At 43.0% G+C, this 25500-nt stretch overlaps 1 protein-coding gene across 6 annotated transcripts in view; it reads left to right on the plus strand.

Annotated features, from left to right (window-relative positions):
• Window positions 1-22555, plus strand: part of EXPH5 (exophilin 5) — a 58917-nt gene extending 36362 nt beyond the window's left edge. For 4 of the 6 annotated variants that reach the window (XM_089775645.1, XM_089775643.1, XM_089775644.1 and 1 more), the window contains 2 exons: window positions 9365-9488; window positions 14936-22555. In XM_089775645.1, the coding sequence (XP_089631771.1) occupies window positions 9365-9488; window positions 14936-20283 (5472 nt within the window). In that variant the 3' untranslated portion in view covers window positions 20284-22555. The remainder of the gene's footprint in view (window positions 1-9364; window positions 9489-14935) is intronic. The other 2 variants (XM_089775641.1, XM_089775642.1) reach the window with 1 other exon arrangement.
• Window positions 22556-25500: the final 2945 nt, after the last annotated feature.

Raw genomic sequence — 25500 nt, forward strand, 5'->3', positions numbered from 1 at the left:
TGTTGAGTTCAGTGATGTTATACCAGGGATGAATTTGTCCCTGTCGCTTCAACAGAGTCTGAAGTCTAGCTTCTGCAGTGTGATTTTGAGTCTCTTTACCAAGGAGATGATTTAATAAATTATTGCTACTGGGCAAACACAAGAGAGATTTTGGCAGTAGTAGCCAAAGTATAAATAAATGTAAACTTACTTCGAACCAATACTTGCAGCTTGAATTTATTTAGTTTAGTTTTATTTGCATCTGAACAGCTTGAGCACACTTCTAAATTACTTCTAGCTTTGATGCAAGTTCAAATTCAGATGCAGATTATTCAGATTTCAGTAGGTGCAGATTCTGCCACCTTCACTGGTTCTACTGATGTCCGTGCGACTGTCTGGTGATGGACTTCTCAATGGGTGAAATTCATCTCCATGCAGGCAGGTCTGCAAGAAACACATGAACCACTTAAATCCTATTTTGAGACCTTAAGTGGGATTTAAGCAATGCATACGCCTTGTGCAGGTCCTATGCATAGAGGTGAATTTCTCTCCATGGGAGTAAGATTTAGTCCAACAGTAGTTTGTCTGATTCTGCAAGCCCTCAATGCACAGTGATACCGAGACACTGAGAGTGTCATGTGCTGAGCAATTGCGGGGATGAGGCTGTTTGTCACGATGAACTACTTTAGCTAAATAGAACCTGGGCACTAGGAAAGCTACTTTGTGTTCTAGCTTCAGGTGATTTGTTGTGGCTGGATGCTCCAGATAGGTGGCAGAGACATTTCAAGTATGAGGCACCAAATACCTCACTGGTGTAACTTCACTGTACTACGTGAAGATCAGCAGAATTATACCTGGGATAAAATTCGCTCAGAGTCTCAGTTTAAACCAGGGGTTCCCAAACTTTTTGACACGGGGACCAGTAAATCCATTCACGAACTTTTGGAGGACCAGTAATGTTCATTTGCGTATTTGCATATTCCTTAATCAAATGATGAATATTCAAATAAGTTGTTTCTGGTCCTCCAAATCTCCCAGTGCCAGCTTTAGCAAAGCTTTTGATATGGTCACCCACAATATTCTTGCCAGCAAGTTAAGGAATATAGATTGGATATATGGGCTGTAAGACAGACATCTGGTTAGACCAGGGTTTCCCAAACTTTTTACTTTAATTGGAACCCTTTTTTTTTTTCAGTTCTGCTTTTTGCAGCCCAAAAATATAAACACACGAAAAACAAACTGAGAAAATACCAGACATATAATATGTCTGGTATTTTCTCAATTTAAGTTGTATTATTACTAGATGTATCAGTTTGTAGTTTCGAACTGCCTGGCTGGTAAATGTGCTCAGGCTGCATGAGTGTGTCTACCAGCCAGATAGTTCACAACTACTCGAGGGGTGTGTGTGTGGGAGGGGGAACAGTAGAATCCCTGTGCCGGACTAACTCGTGCTTTGTGGGTGGGGGGGGAGGGGGGAACTGGATCCGGTCAGTCCCACTCCCTGCAGGCCGATTCATTCCTCCCCCCTGCTCCCCTTGCTGTGCCTCTGGCCAGCCTCACTTCCCCAACCCCCTCCTGGGCAGCCAGTTCTCCCCTGCTTCTCCTCCCAATGTCCCTTGGCCAGCCCTGCTGCCTGTGTCCAGCCCTCCTTCCAGTGGCCACTTCTCCCACCCCGCCCACATCTTCCCCTGCCAGCTCCCTGCCCCCAACCTCACACCTCCTGGCAACCCTGCTTCCACCAGCCCCCCAACCTCCCCAGCCTGCCCTGATTCCCCCATCCAGTTCTGCTTCCGATGGCCAGCTCTCCCCTCCTCCTCACCCCAGAATCCCCTGGCACCTGCACCTTCCCTTAGCCCTGCACCCTCCTGGTGCCTCCCTTTGCCCACTTTTTCCCTAATTTCCACCCCCTCACCAGTCTCTACCCAATTGCCCTCCTGCCCCTCTGTGCCCTCGCACACGATTTGCTCTGTCCTGATCTTCCTCATGCCCACCCCTTCTTTCAAGCCTTCTCCCACTGACACCTCCCCTCCTGCCCTTTCCCTCATGGTCTGCACTTGGCCCCCTGGCATTTGTCTCTCTCTCCTGCACCCTGTTCCTTGGTGCCTTCCCCTCCCCCGCCCAAGCCTCTTCTCCTTCCACCCCCCCTACGCCTCTCCTCTCCCTCTCCTCACCTCTGTCGCCGCATGAACCGGTTCCCTACCTTCTCCTTCTACATTGTGGGGTCAGAGTCCGCACTCAGGCCCCGGAGGCCGAACCCGGAGCCAGCCAGGCCCCGCCACGTGCCTCCCGCGGGTTTCAAAACCCCGGGCCGTGATGTCACATCACGTCACGCCCAGGCGTCCTCCCCGCCCATGTGCAACGCCGTGCATGGATGGCAGGCGGCGAGGAGGAGCTGCGCGCGGCAGGGACATGCGGGGCTGAGGCGAACGCTCTGGGGGCGGGGTGGGAGGACGCACGGGGAGGTCAGTGGGGGAGGGGGGGGGAATCCAGGGACCACACCAGGCAGAGCTGGGGAGAGACCCTGCTCCACATAGTGCTGGAGCAGGGCCCCCGGCTCTTAACTTGCCGGCACTTCCGGGTGCAGGGGCATGGGGCCCGATTCGACCGAATGGGTCGAATCGGCCTAAGGACCGGCAGCCACCAGGCACACTGAGGCCCGGCATTTTTTTTTTTCCACGCACGTACCATAGTTTGGGAAACGCTGGTTTAAACCATTTCTCTGCTCTGCATTACTAACATGCACTCTGTTATATGGTATAACCACAGAGGAGATAACTAAGGGCTTGTCTACACTTACAGTGCTGCATCACTGCACCTGTGCTTCTGGAGCACTTATTGAAGACACTGCCTACATGAACAGAAAAGATTTTTCCCATTAGCATAGGTATTGCATCTCTCAGCAAGGCTGTAGCTCCCATTGACATTGTGCTGTCTATGCAGACTTAACCCTGTTGTAAGTACATTGCCCAGGGGTGTGGATAGGTTATCCCCTTGAGTGATGCAGCCAAACCAACACAGGGTGGTAGTGTTGACCAAGTCTAAGAGGGAACATAGGGTATTATATATATGAAAAGTGGTATCAAGAAGATAAGTTGGGTACTGCTACTCTTCCATCCCACTCTCACACTTCCAGAACAAGGGGCTAGTCCATGGAATCTAATGGCAGGATTTAAAATTGATAAAAGGAGATGCAATGCCCAGCTAGCCTGAGGAGCTCATTGTCATAGTACAGGTTGAATCTCTAAAATCCAGGACGCTGTGATCCAGCAACATCCGTGCTCCTGATATTGCTGGACCAGTTAGTCCACAGATATTGCTGGACCAGAGAGTCCTAGCTGGCCAGAGTCAAGAGTGGAGCCCTGGCCAGGCTGGCAGCAGGGAACACCAGCCAGGGTGGTTGCAGCAGGGAGCCTTGACTTCTCCTGGTCTGGCAAACTCTGGTTCAGGTCCACTCAGGTCCCAAGGTGCTGGACCAGGCACATGCAACCTGTATATCATTGAAACAAAGATCTGACTAGATATAAAGCATCCAGAGTTACAGTAGAAAATATTTTTAAAAAATGAATAGGACCAGATGCTTAGCTAGTGTAAACTGACCGAAATCCATTTAAATCAATGCAGCTGTATTAATTTATGCCAGCAGAGAATCTGGCTCAAGAATTATGAGAACCTGCATATATCAAAGCATAAACCAGTCTCTTAATTGCTGGAGAGGTAGTCTGTTGACTGCCTAATGTAAGGTTTCTTGCAACTTCTAATGATGCACCATTTGCTGGCCTTTGTCTGATCCAGTCTGCAATTGCTGAATTTGTATGATATTTTGGTCCCATATTACACAGAAATAAAGGGTTCATTCAATCGTTCCATGTACATTTGCCAGTTCTGCACCAGTCTGATCAATCCTGAGACCACTCAGAGCAGGAAGGATCATGAAGGGACCTCATCCGCATGCTATGGTGGGACACACTGAACTGCTGAGTAGGACGGTAGCTCATACAGTCAGCATTTCTGGTCCTCCCTTTACAGGCCTTCCTAAAGGGCAGCCCCCTTCCTATGCTGTGACCTAAAGACTTCTTGATGCTAACTAGCAGAGAGAATTGAGTTATGTAGTAGGAATGTAAAATCTTGTTTTAACATGTTAACCGGTTAAACTGTATGTTTAATCAGTTAATCAGCCCACCACATTGCACCGTGGGTGGGAGGCTGCTTTGGCCAGGTGCCAGTTAACTGGTTACCCTGGTAAGAGTGCCAGTAAGGCAATGCTTACTGTGTAACCGGTTACCCCTTTACATCCTTAGTACATAGGGGTATGGTGATTTCCCCTAGGTTTACCAAAAGAATGTCACGTAATATCTCTAATGAAAGCCTGTGTAACACAGATGGTAATAATCATTGAGGGGTGTATGTGGGTGTCTGTGAGTTGAGAAAATGTGTTCTCTAAACCTTCTAGTTAAAGACATGTTTCTCAAAGGTAGCATGCCTTGAGGTAAATTTCTCAGACAAGAGGAGGGAATTACTTTTCTCCTTAGTTAACCATTGTGTGTTGTGTATCTTGCAATGAAAATCTGTTAGCATATTGAATCTCATGCCAGAGACTTTTTGGAAGGAAATTAGCTGGAAGAAGTAAACAGTGAGAGGGGAGGAGGAACCCTATTTTCAGAAGAAGATCAAGAGTCTGGGATTTTATAATCGGTGGTGCAGAAAGATGCTCTGGCATCCTTTAAGCTAGGAAGATATGCTAAGAACAAGCCACTTCGGTTGACAAATGTTGGGGGAAGGTTTTAGTGTGAGCAATCCTGTAGAGGAAGGGAATGTCATGTGTGTTAAGTATAGGTTGTAGCAAGCATGATATGATTTTGTTTTATGTTGATCTGTTCGGGCTGTCACATGATTAAAAAAATATTTCAGGGGGTAGCTGTATTAGTCTGTAACTGGAAAAATTAAACTAATAGTTTTGCAGCATCTTAGAGACTAACAAAAATGTAGATGGTATTGTGAGCTTTTGTGGGCACAACCCAGTTCTTTAGATGAATGAAGTTTAAGGGGTCCAGTTTTCAAATAAATAGCACAGAGATGGGACGAGAGCATCATCAGGGATGGTGTTCCTGACAGCCAGGAATCCATCTTCATATGGAATGTTGGTGTAAAGAACTTCTGTTTCCAGGGTGGCTAGGATGGTGTTTTCAGGAAGATTACTTATGTTCTGTAGTTTTCTCAGGAAGTCGGTGGTGTCTCAAAAATAGTTAGGTATGCTGGCAGCATAGGGTCTGAGGAGACAGTTAATATAACTCTGTGATTAATTGCACTGTTTAAAGTAAATGGTATTCTATTTTCATTTAAATATTTTGGACGTTTTCTACATTTTCAAATATATTGATTGCCTTGTAATCGGAAAAACAAAGTGTTCAGCACTTTACATTTATTACATATATTTTCACTGTAAAGAACAAAAATGTATTTTTATTTCACCTCATACAAGTACAGTAGTGCAATCTCTTTATCATGAAAGTTGAACTTGTAAATATTGAATTATGTTCAAAAAAAGCCTGAATTGAAAAATAAAACAATGTAAAGCTTTAACTCTTATGGGTCCACTCAGTCCTACTTCTTGCTCAGCCAATCACTCAAATAAGTTTGGTTACAATTTGCAGGAGAGGATGCTGCCTGCTTCTTGTTTGTAATGTCATCTCAAAGTGAAAACAGACTTTCACATGGCACGGTTGTAGCTGGCGTTGCAAGATATTTCCATGCCAGATGGATTAAAATGTCCATGTTGATGATGGGTTCTGCTCGAAAAACAATCAGAAGCAGAACAACACATGCTCATTTTCATCATCTGAGTCAGATATCATCAGCAGAAGGACAGTTTTTCTTTTTTAGTGGTTCAGGATCGACAATTTCTGCATCAAAGGTTGCTCTCAATTTCTGAAAGCATGTTTTACATCTTGTCCTCTTAGATTTTGGATGGCACTTCAGATTCTTAAAGCTCGGTGGAGTGCTGTAGCTATCTTTAGAAAGCTCACATTTTTTCGTGTTTTGTCAAATCTGCTGTGAACGCATTCTTAAAATGAGCATGTGTTGGGCAATCATCTGAGACTCCTATAATAACATTAAATATACAGGCAGTCCCCGACTTACGCGGATCCAACTTACGTCGGATCCACAGTTACGAACGCGGCTTTTCTCGCCCCGGAGGACACGGACTGCGGGACCTGGCGGTCCCGCCGCCCGTGTACTCCGGGGCGAGAAAAGCTGCTCCGCGTCTCCCTGGTCTTCCCCCACGGCTTTGCAAAGACGTGGAGGGGCTGGGGCTGTGGGGCCGGCTGCGGGGCTGCTTCCGCTGGCTTTCTCCCTGCAGACCAGGGAGACGGGGAGCAAAGCTGCGGAGCACGCCCGCAGGGGGACAGCTCAAGCGCGCCCGGGCTGTCCCGCTGCGGGCGTGCTCCAAGGCTTTGCTCCCCGTCTCCCTGGTCTGACCAGCAGACCAGGGAGATGGGGAGCAAAGCCTCGGAGCACGCCAGCAGTGGGACAGCGCGGCGCACCTGGACTCTCCCACTGCCCGCATGCTCTGCGGCTTTGCTCCGTGTCTCCCAGGTCAGCAGACCAGGGAGACGGAGCAAAGACGTGGAGGACTTGGGCATCCCCACCCCTGTCTCCCTTGTCTGCTGGTGGGGGGGGTGCAGCTAGTGCCCCCCCCCCCAGCAGACCAGGCTTTTCTTGCCTACCCCTGGGGTAGAGCAGCTGGGGGCTGCTGGGTTGCTCCCGCAGTGCTGCTCCGGACCAACCCGGCAGCACCCCAGCTGCTCTGCCCCAGGAGTCCTGATTCAGCCGCTGCTGGTCAGTTTCAGCAGCGGCTGAATCAGGATGCCTGAGGCAGAGCAGCTGGGGTGCTGCTGGGTTGCTCCAGTAGCGCCGAGGAGCCGCGCTACTGGAGCAACCCAGCAGCACCCCAGCTGCTCTGTCCCAGGCATCCCCAAGTCAGCCGCTGCTGAAACTGACCAGTGGCTGACTACAGGAAGCCTGAGGCAGAGTTGCTCTGCCCCAGGCTTCCTGGAATCAGCCGCTGATCAGTTTCAGCAGCAGCTGACTTGGGGACGCCTGGGTTTCTTAAGTTGAATCTGGCATCCAGATTCAGCCGCGGTTGAAACTGATCAGTTTCAGCAGCGGCTGACGCCAGTTCCGACTTACATACAGATTCAACTTAAGAACAAACCTACAGTCCCTATCTTGTACGTAACCCGGGGACTGCCTGTATGGCCGAATGCAGGTAAAATGGAGCAGGAGACATAGTTCTCCCTCAAGGAGTTCAGTCACAAGTTTAATTAATGCATTATTTTTGTAAAGAGCATCATTAGCAAGAAAGTACGTCCTCTGGACTTTAGCTGAAGCACAAAGGGACATATGAATATTTAATATACATAGTAGCTATGGGAACACCTGTTCTCACTTTCTGGTGACATTGTAAATAAGAAGCAGGCAGCAGTATCTTCTGTCAATGTGAACAAACTTGTTTGTCTTAACTGCCAGGGGGGAAAAAAGGATGAATAGACTTGTAGGCTCTAAAGTTTCACATAGTTTTGTTTTTCAGTGTAGTTATGTAACAACAACAAAAATCTACATTTGTAAGTTACACTTTCATGATAAAGAAATTGCACTTCACTACTTGCATGGTGTCAATTGAAAAATACTTTTTCTTTTGTTTATCATTTTTACAGTGCATATATTTAGTAATCAAAATAATATAAGGTGAGCACTGTACACTTTGTATTTTGTTGTAATTGAAATAAATATTGAAAATGTAGAAAAAATCCACAAAAAATAATTTTCAGTTGGTCTTACTGTTTAGCAATTAATTTTGAAAAACTTAAAATAACAAATAGTCTAGTAGCACCTTAAAGACTAACGAAACATGTAGATGGTGTCATGAGCTTTCATGGGCATAAACCACTTTTTCAGATGACTGGAGTATTAAAAGTACATATCCAAGAATAAATTAATGTTGAGTTAGCTGCAATTAATCAGCAGCCCTAGAATCTGTTTCTAACAATCTTGCTATCATTTGAATCTCAATTCTTGGATAATATACTTGTTTTTGTTTTCACTGTAAATGTGTCTAAGTGCTGTATGTTAAACGAAGCAATGATCCTAAGTTGAATCTAATAAGCTGATGTGTGCTATTCCTTTGGGTGCAGAGCATCTGAGAGTTAAGTGTTCAGGGGATCAGGATCTTCTGGGAGCTATGGGGTTGGTGTCTGCCTATAGCTAATCTGCTCAGAGAGAGCAAGGCCTGGAAGGTTGTGTTTGTATTGCCAGAGGCTGGTGGAATTAGGTAGCAGATTCATGACAGTCACAGATAAAACTTCCATGTGCTAACAGCAGATGGTATAGCAAAGGTACCCGCTTACAGCCATGGGAATACTCACCCATGACCAAACTGCTTCCCACTGGAATAGATTGGGGAAATGAGAATTGTGAGACTGATTACTAATTACTGAATGTTTTTTGAATTCATGTGTATGTGAAAACACTGTTTGAAATCTCAAGAGTAAAGTATCACAAGTGGAATTTTGTTTCATTAAACCATTACTAATCAATCTTATTAAATACTAGTAAAGTATCTGGTAGTACAGTGTAAAGATGAAAGCTTGGTGTAGGAGCGTTCACAGTGGTGCTTAGTAATTTTTTGCTGGGGGGTAAAATATTACCTGTTGGTGTAGGTTGTAAATGTGCCCATGAAAGAAGCATGGCTTAGGAAAACTGAAATTACAGAGGCAATAGCCTTCTAGAACAGGGGTGGCTAAACCACAGCTCGCAAGCCACATGCGGCTCTCCAAAGAAAAAGTTTCAGCTTTGTCTGAAAGAGACAAAGAGACAGAGCCGGAGTCACGGTGTCCTGTGCAGAGTTCAAAATGGTCACCTTAAAAGGGAAATGCCTGTTCTGCCCTTCTCTTTTTTTTTTTTTCCCCCTCCTCAACTTTTTTCCCTCTGCTCTTTGCGTGTATCCACAACTGTTTTGGCTCTTCGTCTGTAATGGGTTGGCCTCCCCTGTTCTAGAAGGATATGTGGAGATGTAATGAGTAAAAGGCCAACAACTATAAGGATGGCTTTGTGATTAACTGATATTTAGTGTGCTCTGAAGTGTGCTACAGCCTCAAGACAAGATGCACTAAAATCCCCCCTCCACAATCAAGAACTGTAGATGATTGTTCCAAATCCCTTGTTCCTACTATATGAAGTTTATTTCTCCACATGTGCAGCACAGTGATTTCAAGCATATGTTAAAAAGAATACTGGCACCCATGAGGCTTTTCTCTCCTCTTGTCCATATTAAGATGATTTGTTTTGCTATGAAATAAGTTGTACAGACCTTTAAACTTTTCAACAGGCTGAAACATGCAACTCATCTTTACCAGCTGAACTGCCTGGTAATGTATTTGATGCAAGCCAAGCTGAAATGGAGAATTGTGCACCTGTATGGAATGAACAGCTAGAAAAAGAACTCTTCCATGGTAAGTGTGTGACCTCATGCTATTTGTCAATTAATCACAGTTAATGCATGCAATTAATGCAAAACAAATTAAGTAGATTTTTAAAAAATAGGTGTGGTTAATCACAATTCTAAACAATAATAGAATACCAATTTAAATGTATTATAAGTATTTTGGATATTTTTCTTTTTCAGAATGTTATATTCTATGCTGCAGTTGAAATCAAAGTGTATTATATATTACTCATTCTGTATTTTATTACAAATATTTGGACAGTAAAAATGGTATTTCCATTCACCGTGTACAATCTTTTATCATGAAAGTGCAACTTACAAACATAGAATTGTTTCATTTATTTATTTTAATAATTACAAAAACACGTTTGTTTATATATGCAGCAGATAATGCTGCTCACTTCTTATTTACATTGTCAACTGAGAGTGAGACTAGGCATTCACATGACAGTGTTACAGACAGTGCTGCCAGATATTTACTTTCCAGATACGCTGAACATTTGTATGCCCTTTTATGCCTTGTCCATCATTCTAGGGGGCACACTTTAATGCCGATGATGGGTTCCGTTGGATAATGATCCAAAGCAGTGCAACCTGACGTGCCTTCATTTTATCGTCTGAGTCTGATGTCCCCAACTAGTTTGTCTTAGTACTAGCTGAACAAGAAGTAGGTACTAGCTGTACAAGAATGGACTTTTAAGCTCTACGGTTTTGATTTTGAGTGTAGCTATGTAAAATAAAATAATTCTACATCTGTATTTAAGTTGCACTTTCACAATAAAAGAATTGTTCTGGAGTACTTGTATGAGGTGAATGCAAAAATACCATTTTCTACAGTGCAGATATTTGTAATAAAAATAATTAAAAGTAATTGAAATCAATATATTAGAAAATATTGGAAAACATCTAAACAAATTGTAGTAGATTTTCATTGGTATTCTGTAGGGATGTAATAGTGTAGTCGATTAACTGACAAGCAAAAGCTTATAGGTAAATGCTATAGACTACATGCATCCTTTCCCTCTCCCCCGCCCCCCAGTAAATTTTTTAGCAGGCTGGCCAATAGGCTCAGTCCTGGCTCGCACTGGATCTGAGACCTACCCCTGCTGTGGCTCTGCATTTAAAGTGCATTAGGAGCCAGGTGGGCAGGCAGCCCAGCTCAGTTCCAACTTGTGCTGGGTTCATGAGCTCAGACCCACCCATGAACAGGGGCTGCTTTCACCCCATGTTGCTGCCTCTGTGACAGGCAGCTGGTCTGTGCGGGGAGCTGGTTTTTAAACTGGCTTCCCTCATAGACCAGCTCCTGCGTGGCACCCCATGCTGCTGCCTCTGTAACAGAGGCAGCAGTGCAGAGTGGCAGGAGGCTCCTCAGGAGTGGGACCAGAGCACACTGGCTGCCAGCCCCACCCTCGAGCTCTATAGTATACTTGGCTAACCGATAAGAATTCATGAGGTTAATCAACTATTCAGTTAACCGATATTTAACATCCCTAGTATTCTGTTATTGTTTAGTATTATAATTCAAAAGTAGTCATGATTAGTCGGTTTTAATCTCATGATTAATTGCAATTATTTAATTGGTTGACAGCCCAAAATGTTCATTGTTTCATTTAGAACATATTCTAAACTAAAGAAGCTTAGGACATGCAGGGGTGCGCTCCTTTGAATGTTAATGCCCTAGAATTCCCTTCCAGCTCATTGCAACATCAAATCATTGCCTATGCTCTAGAAACTTACACAAAGGTCTGCCCATGCTCATCAGTACCTATGCCAGATTAAGGATTTGGGGCCCTGAACAAAGTGCTTCCACACCATGAAATATCCCACCTACAGACCCCAACATGCTCCTTCCATCGCCATCCCACACATACCTTTCTCTATGCACAAACCCCTGAATGCCCCTCACAACAGTTGCCCCTCCCAACAGTGCTTCAGCAGCCCCTACTTATCCTGACCACCATCTACACATCCCAACAGCTGACCTATATTCTGCTCACTGTAGCCTCCATCGTCTCCAGTATTCCCCCTTTCCTCTTACAGCTGTGGTTCTCAAACTGCGGTCCGTGAACAACTAGTGCTCCATGGCTGCCTTCCTGATTGTCCACGGCTCAAGCTCAGCCTTCCCCTTCCTCCCACAGCAGGACACCCAGGCTGGCACTCCAGCCTCGCCCTCCCTCCATCCCCTGGGTGGTTGGAGAACTAGTGCTGGCTTCCTGCTCTGGGGGCGTGTATGGGGAGAAAGCGCCAAGCCTCACTGCATGATCCAGCTCATGGGGAAGGAATTGCTCTCCTTCTCTCTCCTGGGGAACAGCAGCCTGCGGGCACACTGCCTGGAAGCTTTCCCTGCTGCTCCCATTGGCAGGAATCCAGCCAGAATTCCCATTGGAATCCAGCCAATGGGAGCAGTGGGAGGCCTTGCCTGGGAATTGCACGGGGAATGAGAACAAGTGCCCCCCCTACACTCCCAGCCCCCTCTCATATCCCCCTGTTGAAATCCCACAACCTCAGCCTGCTTCTGCACCCTCCTCCCCTGCTCCTACCCCTCTCCTAGCCAGACACCCTGACTCCAGCCCACTCCTGCATAAGGATGTTAAGGACTAGTCAACTATCTGATAAGCAAAAACTTATCAGATAGTCAGTCAGTCAGTCAACTAGTTGATTTCCCCCCCCCCCCTTCCTTGCTGTCTCTATCAGATAGAGGCAAAAAAGCTGGGGACTCTTGTACATTTCAAAGCTAGCACGCCCTCGTCTACACGAGTTCTGCATTCCTCCTTTGAAATGTACATGACTAGTCAAGTAGTCGATGGAAAGTCCGTCGACTACTCAGCTAGACAATTACTTAACATCCTTACTCTTGCACCCTCCCTTGCTCCTGCCTCCTCCACCAGCCAGACATGCTACCCCAGCCTGCTCCTGCACCCCACTTCCCACCCAGACCTTACACCCTCACTCACCTCCTGCACCCCCATTCCTCTCGATAGCAGCCCTGTCCTGCACACTGAAACCCCTCCCCCCCAATTCCAGAACCGGGGTGGTTCTACAAAATCCACTAACCCTGCAACCCCAGAAGAGTAAATCTGGCCTAAGGGAAGCCCTGAACCTCAGTCCTCCCTCAGTCCTTCCTCCCAGTGGGGTTGGAGTGCCAAAGGAATGATGTGTGTCAGCTCTAGGTCACATCAGCGAAGGTTGGGGGTTTTGAAAGGTGGTAGTTTTTTTTTTCTCTTTGCTCACTTGTGTGGTCCCTGATCTAGTGTGGTGTGTTTTTTTTGTTTGGTTGGTTGGTTGGTTTTTTGGTTTTTTTTGAGTCAGTGGCCGCTGACCCAAAAAAGGTTCCCTACCCCTGCCATAATTAAAGAAAACATGGGAACCTTTTGTGTTGAACATAAAATATTTTACTTTATCAAACTTGATTTTAAATAAACATGAGAAAGTTAAAGTGCTTAATCTGCTTAATAAGTTAAATTGATATTTCCTTTCTTACTGGTTAAATTAAACCGTTATCCCGAGCACAACGGCTCAGGCGTAATTATGTAATTAATAATGAGTTTCTATTAGAAACTGATGGTCCACACAAAGGTTTGCATTGAGCCAGGTGAGCCATAGTCCAAAAAGTTTGAGAACCACTGACTTCCTGCCTCCACAATTCCCCCCATTTCCTCCATCCCCATTCTTTGCAACGTAGGGCATGGGGTTGCAGCACCCCTCAGTTTTCTAGGGGTCCTGTCAGCCGACGGTCAGGGCAGTGTGTGCGTGTGTGTTACACCCAAGTCTTCAACTGCTGAGACACAAAGTCTCGTTGCAGCGGGCAGCCTAGGAGGCTGGAGGGCGCCCCGAAAAAATAGTTTAATGTCCGTGACTTTACTGCTAGGACCGAGGTCCCGTCGCAGAGGGTAGCCAAACAGGCTCACAGACGCCCCAGTGTGTACAGGAAGAGCTTATTACACTTCAGATTTTAGCTGCTAGAATTCATAATTCCTTCGCAGCGGGCAGCCCAGGAGAGGCTGAGAAGTGCCCCAGTGGACCCTGTCACCTGGGAGTGACACAGATCCAAACGCCCAAGCTCTTCCTATAACTGTCCCTTTATGACCGGCTGAAGTTCTTTTAAATTGTGCTTGGTTCTATTACAGCAACTGAAGGAGTCAGGTTAAAGCTTAAACAGTTACAGGTTTATTGAGGAAGCTTATAAATCATATGGTTACAATGGCTATTGCTCTATTTCTTAACTACAAGCAAAATATAGATCTTAAAAATGGTTACAAAGAAGATAAAGATAGAAAAATAGAAATAATGGTACCAAGTAACAGCTTACTCTTTCTATGTGTACACTTAAGACAGAGGACCACATCCAGGTACAATTTTTACCCCCTTCTGTGCCTCTCGACTCCAGCATGTCAGGCCAGGGCCGGTCCCTCAATTCCTAGGAAAGACGAAAATACGAGGTGGGCGTCCCCATAGAACCTCGGGAGGTCAAACACCTAACCCGACCAGCAGGTAGAGGGTAGAATGACACTCAAAGTGAGTGTGTTGCTGGACCTATTTTTATACTCATGGGGTCACGTATTTCTCTTTCTTGTCTGTCATGCCAAATGGGGCTGGTCTGTCTTTTGTGAGACCAGTTCTTACAAGGGAGTTGTGAACTTAATTTACACTTGTAAGAGAGATAACTAAATTGGAATTACTGGGGATTCTTTTCTCAGTGGGAAATTCCTCTCCCAGGGACTGTGTGTGTGTTCGAATCAACATGGGTGCCAGACGGGGCAGACTCGCATATTCTGATCTTGCATCAAAGCAGATCAAAGCTTAATGGCTATGCTGATTGCCTTAATCGCTCTCTCTCCACATATCTGTTTTTTCAGCTTCTCAGGATCAGATGAGCCAGCATAGACTATGCTGATTTTACTGCTCCTTCTCTGCCCTATATGCTTCAGAGAGGCAAATAAGATGGATGAGATGGGGGGGGGGGGGCTGTCTGGCTCAGGTCCTCAGAGGCCCTCTTGAGATGAGGGCTTTGTGCAAGTGCACTGAGTGTACAGTACATTGGTTAAGCCAGGTTTGGTGAGTACAAGTAAGTCTTTTCTGCTGGCTTCACAAGATAGAATTGTGGAAGGTTCTTCCTATACTTGGCTGATGAGTGTAAATTAAGAGAGGGGAAAAAGGTGTCTGGTTTTGGGGTGGGTGTGTTTGTTTTAATGTTAAATTGCAAAAGTTTCTAACGCTGGCTACGTTAAAGAGCCTTTTAAAAACCAGTCTCAAATGACTGCAGACTTCTTTCTTCACAGTCAATGATGGCTCATCATTGAAAGGCAGTGTGGAAGAAGTAAGTATATTTGGGGACAGGATTATAGAGAATGTGGCTTCTTACAAAATCCCACCTGGTCACTGCTATAGTACATGATGCATTCCAGCATAATTAGTTTGAGAATGCTCATAAAATTGCTCTCTGTTTCTGTGTAGCTCTCGGTGATCTGGATGACCAGCTGGCACAGGAACAACAAGCCCAAGATTCAGTGACCAAAAGGCATCTAGATGAGAGCGAACTGAGAGCACAGTATCTGGCTCCCAGCGCAAGCAGACAGACAACTACTAGAGGACGACCCAGAAATTACTGCAGTGGAACAGCCAACTCGTTTTACTCTGATACGAGAACAATAAGAGCCAAAGAGGACCATAACATTTTTTTCATACCAAGGAAATTTTATGATACGTATAAGAACAGGAAACAATCAGGCTCTAAAGAAGATCACATATACAGGGATACATTAGACCATAGTTGCCCTGTTCTGAGCAGAAAACTGTCTTCTGTATCTTTTGGGGAGCCCTCAGAAGGGAGCTTGCATCTTCCTTCCATAAGACAGAGCAGTGGATTTGGACACAACAGTTATGTGGGTAAGGGTACAGTTGGGAAAAGTTACTCTGTGTGTTCTCTTCAGAGATACCCATCTTCAGCATCCTTTGAGCCATTTTCAACAACAAGTTTACAACATCTATTAGCAACAGAGAGCAACAGTGGATTTGTACGAAGGAACAATCGACAAACCCCAAAGCGAATTCCCCTCTCTTCTATTGTATGGAATAAACCACATACTTCTGGACATGCATCAAATCAAGACTGTCTTTTTAGGACCCAATCATTAACCGAATTTAATGTCACAAAACAGGATACATATCCTTGCCATCTGCATAAAAACATGGAATATGAATTTTATCGGTCAAAACACCATTACAGAAGAGCTGTATCAAGTACTAATTGCTCTAGTAGCACCAGTTGCACAGACAAAGCTGCTACTCCACTATCCTTTGAAAATTGGGAGAATTATCCGTTATGCTGTTTGGAAAACAACTTCTCTAGGTCTCACAGTAGAGATACAGCTTGTCCTGGTAAGTTCCAAATGCACCAAAAGAGTTCTCCTTTTGCAAGAAAAGAGGAGCACCCTCCCTGGTCTGATATTTATCAGTACTACAGTGATGAAGTGTTTCTTTCCCCTGATGCTCATCATGAAATGATTACATCTAATTTAAATGATCAGCAAAGTGCACATGCCAAGAGTACTGACCTTGTTTTGCAGTGTTATCAGGGTGACTTTCAAACATGTGTGTCAGAGAACAAAAGCAGAGTGGAGATATCAAGAGGGGCAAGTAGTAAACTGGTTTCCAAGAATTTAAAAGACCTTCAGAGCTGCCTTGCTTATAAGTCTGCAGTTACTTCATCCAGTATCAAAGCAGATGTGTCTGAGTCTGTCTTAGTGGGTTCAAGCATCAAAACGAAATTGATAGCAGAGAACAGCAGTTCGATTGCTAAGGTTTCCCAAAGACAGCCCCCGTGTTTGGTTACCCAAACAAATATTAAGAAAGATTTTAAAAAATCTTCAGAAAAGGTCAGAGACTTTGAACTACCAGGAAGGGTAGACCAGAAAAGTATTAAAGACACAATATTACAGCCACTTTCTCAGAAGATGGATACAGACAATACCATTGATCCCCAGATTTCTCCTTCTAATAATGCTGCAGCTGCTGCCTTGCAAAATGACACCTCTCTCTTTAGTTTACCTCTTTCATTGAGTTCGACACAAGCCCAGCTCAGCGCTAAAAAGGATATTATAAAAAATAACATAGCGACGAGTTGTACAAGAAACATACAAAGAAAGGAAAGTCTTCTTCCTGCTCACAATGAACATAATCAGGCCCCTCCTCTTCTGTCAGCTGATGAGAGCAGAAGGGGGTCCATTCTTTCAAGTCTGAAGCAATGGGAACATAATCTGCTTAATTCAGCAAAAAGAAAAGGCATTACATTAGGAAGCCGGAAAGCAGAAACTACTGATCATACTACTCTTAAAGGACAGTCTTTCCTAGTAGATGTTCTACAAAGTAGCACATCAATTCATGCTGCTCCAATTACTGAAACATTGGCAAACCATCAAAGCAGATCGCCTAGTCCTCGAGAACTCTTGTCTCCTGCTTCACAATGCTCTCTAAAAGCCTTTTCTCATAAGAGCTATTCTAAATCTTTAGAGACTCCAACTAACTCTTCAGTGAATTGCAGAGTTACTGAAGCTCCAGCAGAAGCTGGGAAAGCAGTTGAGTTGGCAAGATTTGTTGCAGAAGATATTCCCCAGGAAAAACTCCAAGATCAAAACATTTTAGCCAGTAAATACCACAATAGCCAATTCACTCCTGGTGGTTCACAAAACAGGAATGGTGAGAATAATTTTGCACTTCATTTTGACAGAGGCTCAGAGATTGCTGAACCCGGTTTAAATTATTTTTGTTTGCAAAGAGAAAATAGAAAAACAAGGCAAAGTGCACCTTGTATTGAAAGGTTCCGTAGGCAAGGAAGTGTACTGAGTCACACAAGTAGTAGAAGCATTTCTGGCTCTCCTGGTAACAGCAACCCTGAGTCTCCTGAGCCTTTTGTCATGTATTACACCATACCTAGAAAATCAGCAAGCATTGCTGGCAGTGAAGTGTCGGATATGTCCATCTCTTTCCCTAAAAATAAAACAGCTGCGTGGGATCATATAGAGAACCAGACCTCAGACAGAACTGCTGCCTTTTCTTTTAATCAAGGTGACATAATATCTTCAGAATCAGCATATTCCTCCATGAAATCAGTATCTTTAGATGGTATTACAGATATCAAAGAAAAAGAATCCCCTGTATTTTCAGACTCTTTGGAAAAGGAAATGGGGGCTTCTTTGCAGAAATATAAAACTACTAGCACATTTACAGTTTCTGGTGATGAGGATCATGTTGAATATCACGAGTTGGTTTCAATTTATTACACCTTACCACGGAGGCGTATCAGAACATTGTGTAATCTCTTTCTAGATGCTCCAGAGATCACAGCGTTACCTCTTTTTACAGAAAAATCCCCATCACCAAAAATGCCAGACAAGAACCATGAAGTTCGCATTGGATTAGCAAATGTAACTTTCCCCAGTATCTTAGAAAAAGGGAAACCACCACAATCTTCTGCTCAAACATCTGCAGCACCCCAGAATACAAAGACTAGAGCAGTCAGTGCTGATCAGGAAAGCTCACATTCTTCCCCCAGTGTTGAGAAAGTACGTACTTCACAATCAACAAGCATTGTACCTAAGACAGATATTTCTCTGGGGCTTCCATTAAAAGAAAGCGCACTTGTACTTCCTGATGTGGTGACATCAGATATTTCCCTTCATGATCCAGCATCTACTGCTGAACTGGATACTTCTGTGAAGGCAATTTCTACTCCTTTGCACAACCAAAATATTGATATATGTTTTTCTTTGGATAAAGAAAAAGAAATTTTGCATATTAGCACACCATTAACCTCCACTTTGTCAACTCTCCCAAAAACCAAAGACCCTCCAGAGAATGTTTTTCATTTTACTTCTGGAGTTAATAATAATAATAATAATAGTGTGCAAAATAGAGACTCAAAAAATTGCCAGCAATATATTAAAGAAAGAGGGAGTAATAATCAGAATGTTTTACCATCCCAGTTAGATAAAAATAGTTCCCATAAAGAAAAAAGTCATATGGAGTCTGCAGTCAATATTACTCCAATACCCTCTGCTGACAATAAATCTAGGCATGATGCAGGAAATAAAGAGAGATCAGATTTTCAACACCAAAGCATTTCACTATATAATGATAAATATATTGGATTTCAATTAGGAGCTGAAAGTTCCAGAAATAGCATAGATGAAGAATTAATTTCTGATAGTAAAATGCTTTCAAATTCACCTAACAAACCATTTCAGCTAGGCACAATTTCTGCAACTAAACCCATACTTCAGCCAGCCATAACAGATATCCCAGACACAAATGAGTTAGTGAGCCCCAAAACTAAACAAGAGCAAATACCCCTGAACACTCAGATGGGAAAAGATCACACTAGTTTACAGAAAGCTGTGATGAGCAGTGAAGATAAACTCTCTGGTGTCGCACAGGATCTGCAACTGCTGCAGAGTGCAGTGAGCGAAAATAAGCTTATGTCTAATGGTGGAGATAAAGCAGGTGATATAGGAAAAAAGAAAAACAGGCTCTTAGTTAAAAATGAAGTGGCAGCAATTTATAAAACAAACAGAAAATTTTCTAGTAAAAATGTAAGCCCCAAACCACACATAAGTAATATGTTTTCACAGAATGAGGGAGGTACCACTTCATTAGAGATTAACATGACCCACAACACATTACATTCTCCTGCTATCCAGCCATTTCTGCAAATGGGGGATGAAGACCAGAATCAAAATCTGACCCTTGGTGTTTGTGGCAGCCCTGCTCACAAAATATTTAAGAAGCATAAGATATCACAAGTTAATAATGACTCTCCCTTGCTAATTAAAAACAAGAATCACAGGCTTTCTGCAAATTCATGCAGCCAGAAAAGAGAAGTCAGCAATCACAAACACAATGAGAATGAAGGGGAAAATAGGCTGAGTCCCACAACCGTTTTGCCAAAGGAAATAGCTGCAAGAAGTAAGATTTCCCGAACATTTGGCATGGGGTTGGAAAACCAATATCAATCTATCTTTTCCAGAGCTGCTGAAGCAGATTCATCAGGCACTCAAAAAAGAATGAGTTCTAGTAGTTCCCATGATCTGCCACTGTTACCGTTCTTAAGTGACAAAAACTCAAACACATTTATAAAAAATGTGCAGATTTGTTCACAGAAACAGGCCCTTTCCCCAGATAAGTGTGATCGTGGGCAAAGCATCCATCGGTCAAAGAGTTTAAAAAATGCAAACCCGCACGGAAATCAGTCACGCATGAGTCGGGCAAAGAATCAACGTGAACGTCACTTTTCTGAAAGCGCATATATGCCTGATTCTTGTGACAACCATGGCTCTGGAAGTAACTGTCTACCTAAAGAGAGCAGGAATAGTAGAAAGTTTAAATCTTATTCTGAGCTGTGCTCTTGTGATGAAAATGAAAATTGGACTTCATATGATGAGAGGAACACCACCTATGGCTCTAGACGTGTGATGTATCCTTCTATTGAGTTTGGTATATTTGGAAAAGAACAACAACTAGCGTTCCTGGAAAATATCAAAAGATCGCTCACAGAAGGGAGATTATGGAGACCATGTCTTCTTAAAAACCCTGGCTTTCTGAGAAATGAAGAGAGTGATTGTGTAAAGAGGGCTGAACTTTTGCACTCAAGTTCCACTGGCAGCAAAATGTCAGTAGATGTTTCTTCCCCAGGAGATCCAATTGACATCTATAGAGAAGAAACAATGGTTTATTCAGACTTGGACACCGATACCACTACGGATGACGAATATTATCTTAATGAGACTGATAAAGAATCAGAACTGTGAGATCCTGCAGTATAAGATGAAGAATGAGATTTCATCTGAAAGATGTTTTTGGTGGTTCTAGGGTGGGCCTAAACATATAAGATGCTTTGGACCAGATTCTGTGTTGGTGTAGATCAGTGTTGGTCTATTGATTTATGCAAGCTCAGATTTGGCCATTTTATATTTAAAATGTATTTAAAACTGTCACTTTCTTGTGCAAGCAAAAGATAAATTCTCCCCAAAATCTTTTTAAAATATGTATTTTATTACAAAAAGGAAGATGAATGTGAAACTTATTGTGTAGTGATATAGTGTCTCCTTTGTCTTCAGTAAAAGTTGAATTGAGCTCTTATATGCTCAGTGGCACAGTGTTGTAATATATAAAGTTCTAGATTTTAAAACCCATGAGCTGTATTCCTCCCAGGGATTTTTTTCTCTCAATTTTGCAGATAGGGATTAACTTTTTACTACACACAGTGGTGCAAACTCCTATTCCTTTGGGCAGAACTAAGGGGAAACGCACCCTACTGAGGAAAGGCAAAAACTCCAAAGAATATGAGAGATGTATTCAGCACACTTTCTCTACAGGTTGAACCTGACCGTTGCCGGTGCTGAACCAGAGAATTTGCCTAACCATGGGAGGACAATATTGTCTAGCAGCATTACCAGCACTTCCACTGCTTACTAGACTCTTAGATGACACTTATGGGTAAATTAGAGGCAAATAAGAGCACAGTCCACTGAGACCCAGGACTGGTGGCTGTTAACCAACTCTATGGAACCACTGGAAACATAGTTTACACCCATGATAAGTGGACATTCAGCTAACTAAAGTCATGCCAGACCATGGATGTTGCCGGACCAGAGCATGCCGGATGAGAGATGTTCAAACTGTACTGAAAAATTGGGTTAAAATCCTCAATATAAGATATGTATGATGACCTGTTTTAAAGTGTCATATGGAAGATAGTGTTGAAATAAGAAAGGCCATTGCTGGCTGGGGCTGAGGTACATTGCCAGTGTGGCTTCCTCTGTTCTGGGGATGATTGTAGTTTCGTCACTTCATACTAGGGATGTTAAATTTTGATTAATTGGCTAATCAAAGGGATAAGGGTGCCTAAGCTTTTGAAGTGTAGCAACAGCTGCAGGGCTGTTACTACACTTCAGAGGTGAAAGCGCTATGGAGAGCACGGGGTCAAGGGGAGACTCAAGCAGTCTCCCTCGGGTCTTGTGCTTCTTGTGGCATTTCAAAGTGGCAGTGCTGCATGGAGTCCGGGGTCAGTGGGGGAGCCCAGGATTTGGCCCCGGGCTCCACATGCAGCTTTGAAGGACCTCCTCCTCTCCCCACCACTGCCTCTTTCTTACAGAGGCAGCTGGGCGGGGGGGAGGGAGGGAAGGAGAGAAGTGATTAATCAACTAGTGTGTGGACTATCCGATAAGCATTTGTTTATTGAATAGTCAACTTGTCATACACATCCCTACTTCACACAGCACTAAATTGAAGCAAAATTTTTTAAAATTCCAAAACTTGTTTCTCTTCTGTTTATTTCCTATGTGTTTTTATTTCCTTCACTGCATGGATTCAGTCGTAGCTATCTGTAGCTGTTGCTGGGCACAATACTGTTGGTGGGAAAGCAAAAGTGACTTTCAATCACTTTCATCTCTTCTAACCCTCAGTGCATCAGGGGCTAAAACAATCCTTAGCATAATTTACAGCAGATTTTTGGGCTGCTCTGCTTCATTAGTGCAAATTAGTCCTAGGGATTATTGTGCTGGCTGAAGATTGGGCAGAGTGCTGTACTCTTTGGCCCCATCTTTCCTCATTTCCCCTTCTACGCCACACCCTTTACATAGAGGCAAGGAGAGCATTGAAAGAATCCTCAATTGCCCGCATAAGGTGATTTAAAGAGCCTCTTGCATCGCTTCATTAGGCACTTATGAGGTCAGGTCTTTCAGCTTCAATAAGTCAATTATTTTTCGTTTTAAATGTAATTTTTTCTGTATGTTGTGAACTGTCAGAGTTTGAGTAACATTTTTTGACATGTTGTCTTGCATCTTCGTCTAAACTACACCCCTCCTTCAGCAGAAGGATGTAAATTAGAGGTTTCGAAAGTGCAAATGAAGCGGGGATTTAAATATCCTGAGCTTCATTTGCATAATTGCATCATGGCACTGTTTCGAACAAGCGCCATTTTGAAACTGAAACCATGGTTTAGATGCATTTTTTTCGACAATGGGGTGCTTTTTCGGAAAGTACAGGATCTTTCAAAAAAGTGCCCCGTTGTTGAAAAAACTGCATCTAAACCGTGGTTTGTTTTGAAATGGTGCTTGTTCGAAACAGTACCATGTCGCGATTATGCAAATGCAGTGCAAGATATTTAAATCCCCACTTCATTTGCACTTTCGAAACCTCTAATTTACATCCTTCTGCCGACAGAGGGGTGTAGTTTAGACACAGCCTAAATTAGCATCTCTTTGGTATTTTTCTAACCATGCTCGCTGTCATTGCACTACCTTTTAATCCTTTGACTAGAAAGGCTGTGACTGCTTTCCCTGAAGCTTTTCCTATACCACTTTACTAAATGTTGTATTGGTATTACACAGGAGCCAAAATCCATGCTGGGCCTTGAAATCTTGAACTGAGCTAGATGCATTATATTTTTATAATGGGGAAAGACAATGGTCTGATATTTTAAAGGAATATATTTTATGCAAAGCAAACAAAATGTATATCACTGAATGCTTTACATGAAAAATACTGTATTAGACAATCAGTACCTTATTTTTTTATATTGTATACTTTGTTAAAGAAGGGGAGCTGTAATCTGAAAGTGTTTTGATGTATATTGTTGCTATATACTTTGTACATAAAAAGACTAATATAAACATATTTATATTCAGAATTGTTCTTTGAATGGTATCTATTTTGGAATGATTTGCACTTATAGACTGATACCTACAGTATTAGAAGGAAATAATAGCCATGCAAATGTACAGTGGTAAAATATCATTTTCTGATGAGACATGCCAGGACTATTTTTATTTATTTAGTTTATACCATAAGATTAATAAACCACTAGCTATTAAGTAAGGGTTTTCTGTTTTGATACACTACTACGGTCCCAAAAAAGGGACTGGCAGCATACATGTGTTAAACAGAAACAAAATAAATGGTCATATGATTTGCTCCAGCAGAAGTGGATTATTTGAATGCTCATACTTTGTAAATATTTTCTACCCATATGGTAGATTTTGGACTAAGATCTCTCACTGGATGCATATAGGAGACTTTCATTAAACATAGTAGTAGGTACTTGAAAACTGGAGCCATACAAAGAAATCAAAATCGTTTAGAATTTGGTCCTAAATTAATTGTGCAAGACTGTGGCAGGTCAGATTAGCTGGTTACTAATTTTTACATAAGGGTGATTGTAATTTTGTTAAAAGATGCTCATACAAAATATGAGGTCACATTCATCCCTTTCAATAAGATGCAGCTCTCCTACATTGAATAGAACTGTGCCATCTTTTACACAGTGGTGAATGTGGCCTGTTATGTCATCTTAACCTTCTCTTTAGTTATAACATAGTTCTATAAATGCTTATATTTTATAGGATATTAGTAGAGAAATGATTGGTTGGAAATAAATGGTACCTACTGCTTAATATATGTTTGTACTAAGGATATTAAATAATGAGTAATTTACTAGTCAAGCAGTCGATGGAATGGAATTTCCATCTACTACTCAACAGGCACTTCTGCATTCCTCCTTTGAAATGTACAAGGAGGAATGAGGAACTCTGCATGCAGCCCAGGGCCAATGGGAAGTCCTGATGACTCCAGGCTGCTTATGGGTGCCAGCTTTGAAATTTACAAGAGTGCCCAGCAGGGGCTCTTGTGCATTTCAAAGCAGAAGTGCCCTCATGGAGCCTGGGGTAGGCAAGGGAAGTGGGGGAATCAACTAGTCGACTCGACTATTCGATAAGCATTTGCTTGAAATAAGATGCAATTTGAGCTATGCAAATTGCATATCTTATTTTGATCTTATTTTAAAATAGCTTATTGCGTAAATTTGTGCTATCTACAAATTTCAAAATAACCCGCTATTCTGAAACATCCTTTACTCCTTGTGGAATGAGGTTTACAGAGAAGTCGGAATAGCAAGCCCAAAATAATGGGCTTGCTATGAAGATGTGGGATAGCTATTTCGGGATACTCCAGAATCCCAAAATAGCATTGCAGTGTAGACGTAGCCTCAGTGGGCAAAGTAGGTGGGAAGCTATGCAGATTGTGGGTGTTATGTTCTTTGCAGAAACATGGCCTAAATTCTCTTGAAGTCAGTGTAAAGCTGAATGAGTGTGAAACAACATATTGTATATTTTAGATACCATTTTGTATGGAGTGTCATATATGGCTCCAACAACATACTTGGATATTTATATTGAATTGACATGGAGAACTCTTCAATTATTATTCTAACTGAAATATTCAGAAATAAAATTTGAGACAGCTGAGATAAAAATAGTGTATTTTTACAAAAATATGAGAATTCGCATTGTACAGTAGTTTATATATTCTCATTGTTGTGACTAGTCAAAACTGAGCCCTGCATCTAGCACTGTGTAGGACAACCAAGCTAAACATCATTGCAAATATTTCAACTATTCTATTTGAATGAGCTCTGCGGCCTTCGCATGCAATGAGAGGACAAGAGAGGGGCACCTTCCTCTTGCTATACCTATTAAAGGGTCAGTCAAACATGAGGCTGCTTACGAAGTTACAGCTCTCTCAAGACATTCAAAAAATGTCACAGCTCTAAGACTATTACTGCCCACACTGATAGATGTAAAGTGTGGAAAAGAAGAATAAGGCTAAGCAATTCTGAATGGTTCCAGCTTCTTAACTTCCTGGATTATAACATTAGGTAGCCAGATAGGCCCAAGGAAGCTGTCTCATCTGCTTTTGTAAGATATATTTACGGTAGGGATGTTAAAAATTGTGTAAGTTACAGTATCCTTGTAACTGCTAAAATTCTTAGTGGTTACAAGTGCTATAGATGCGGAGCTGGCAGCCCTTGCCTGCCCAGCTCCCTGGGAGGAGGCTTTGCTGCCCTGATGCAGTGACGCTGCCTCCCCAGGAGCCAGATGAGTTGAACAGATACCATAACCAATAAGCTGATGCTTATCAGTTAAAAAGTGAATTAAATGCAAGCATCCCTAATTTACATTGTGCTACAG

Source organism: Pelodiscus sinensis, chromosome 1 (assembly GCF_052426305.1).
Source record: "Pelodiscus sinensis isolate ZL-2025 chromosome 1, ASM5242630v1, whole genome shotgun sequence".
Lineage (NCBI taxonomy): Eukaryota > Metazoa > Chordata > Testudines > Trionychidae > Pelodiscus > Pelodiscus sinensis.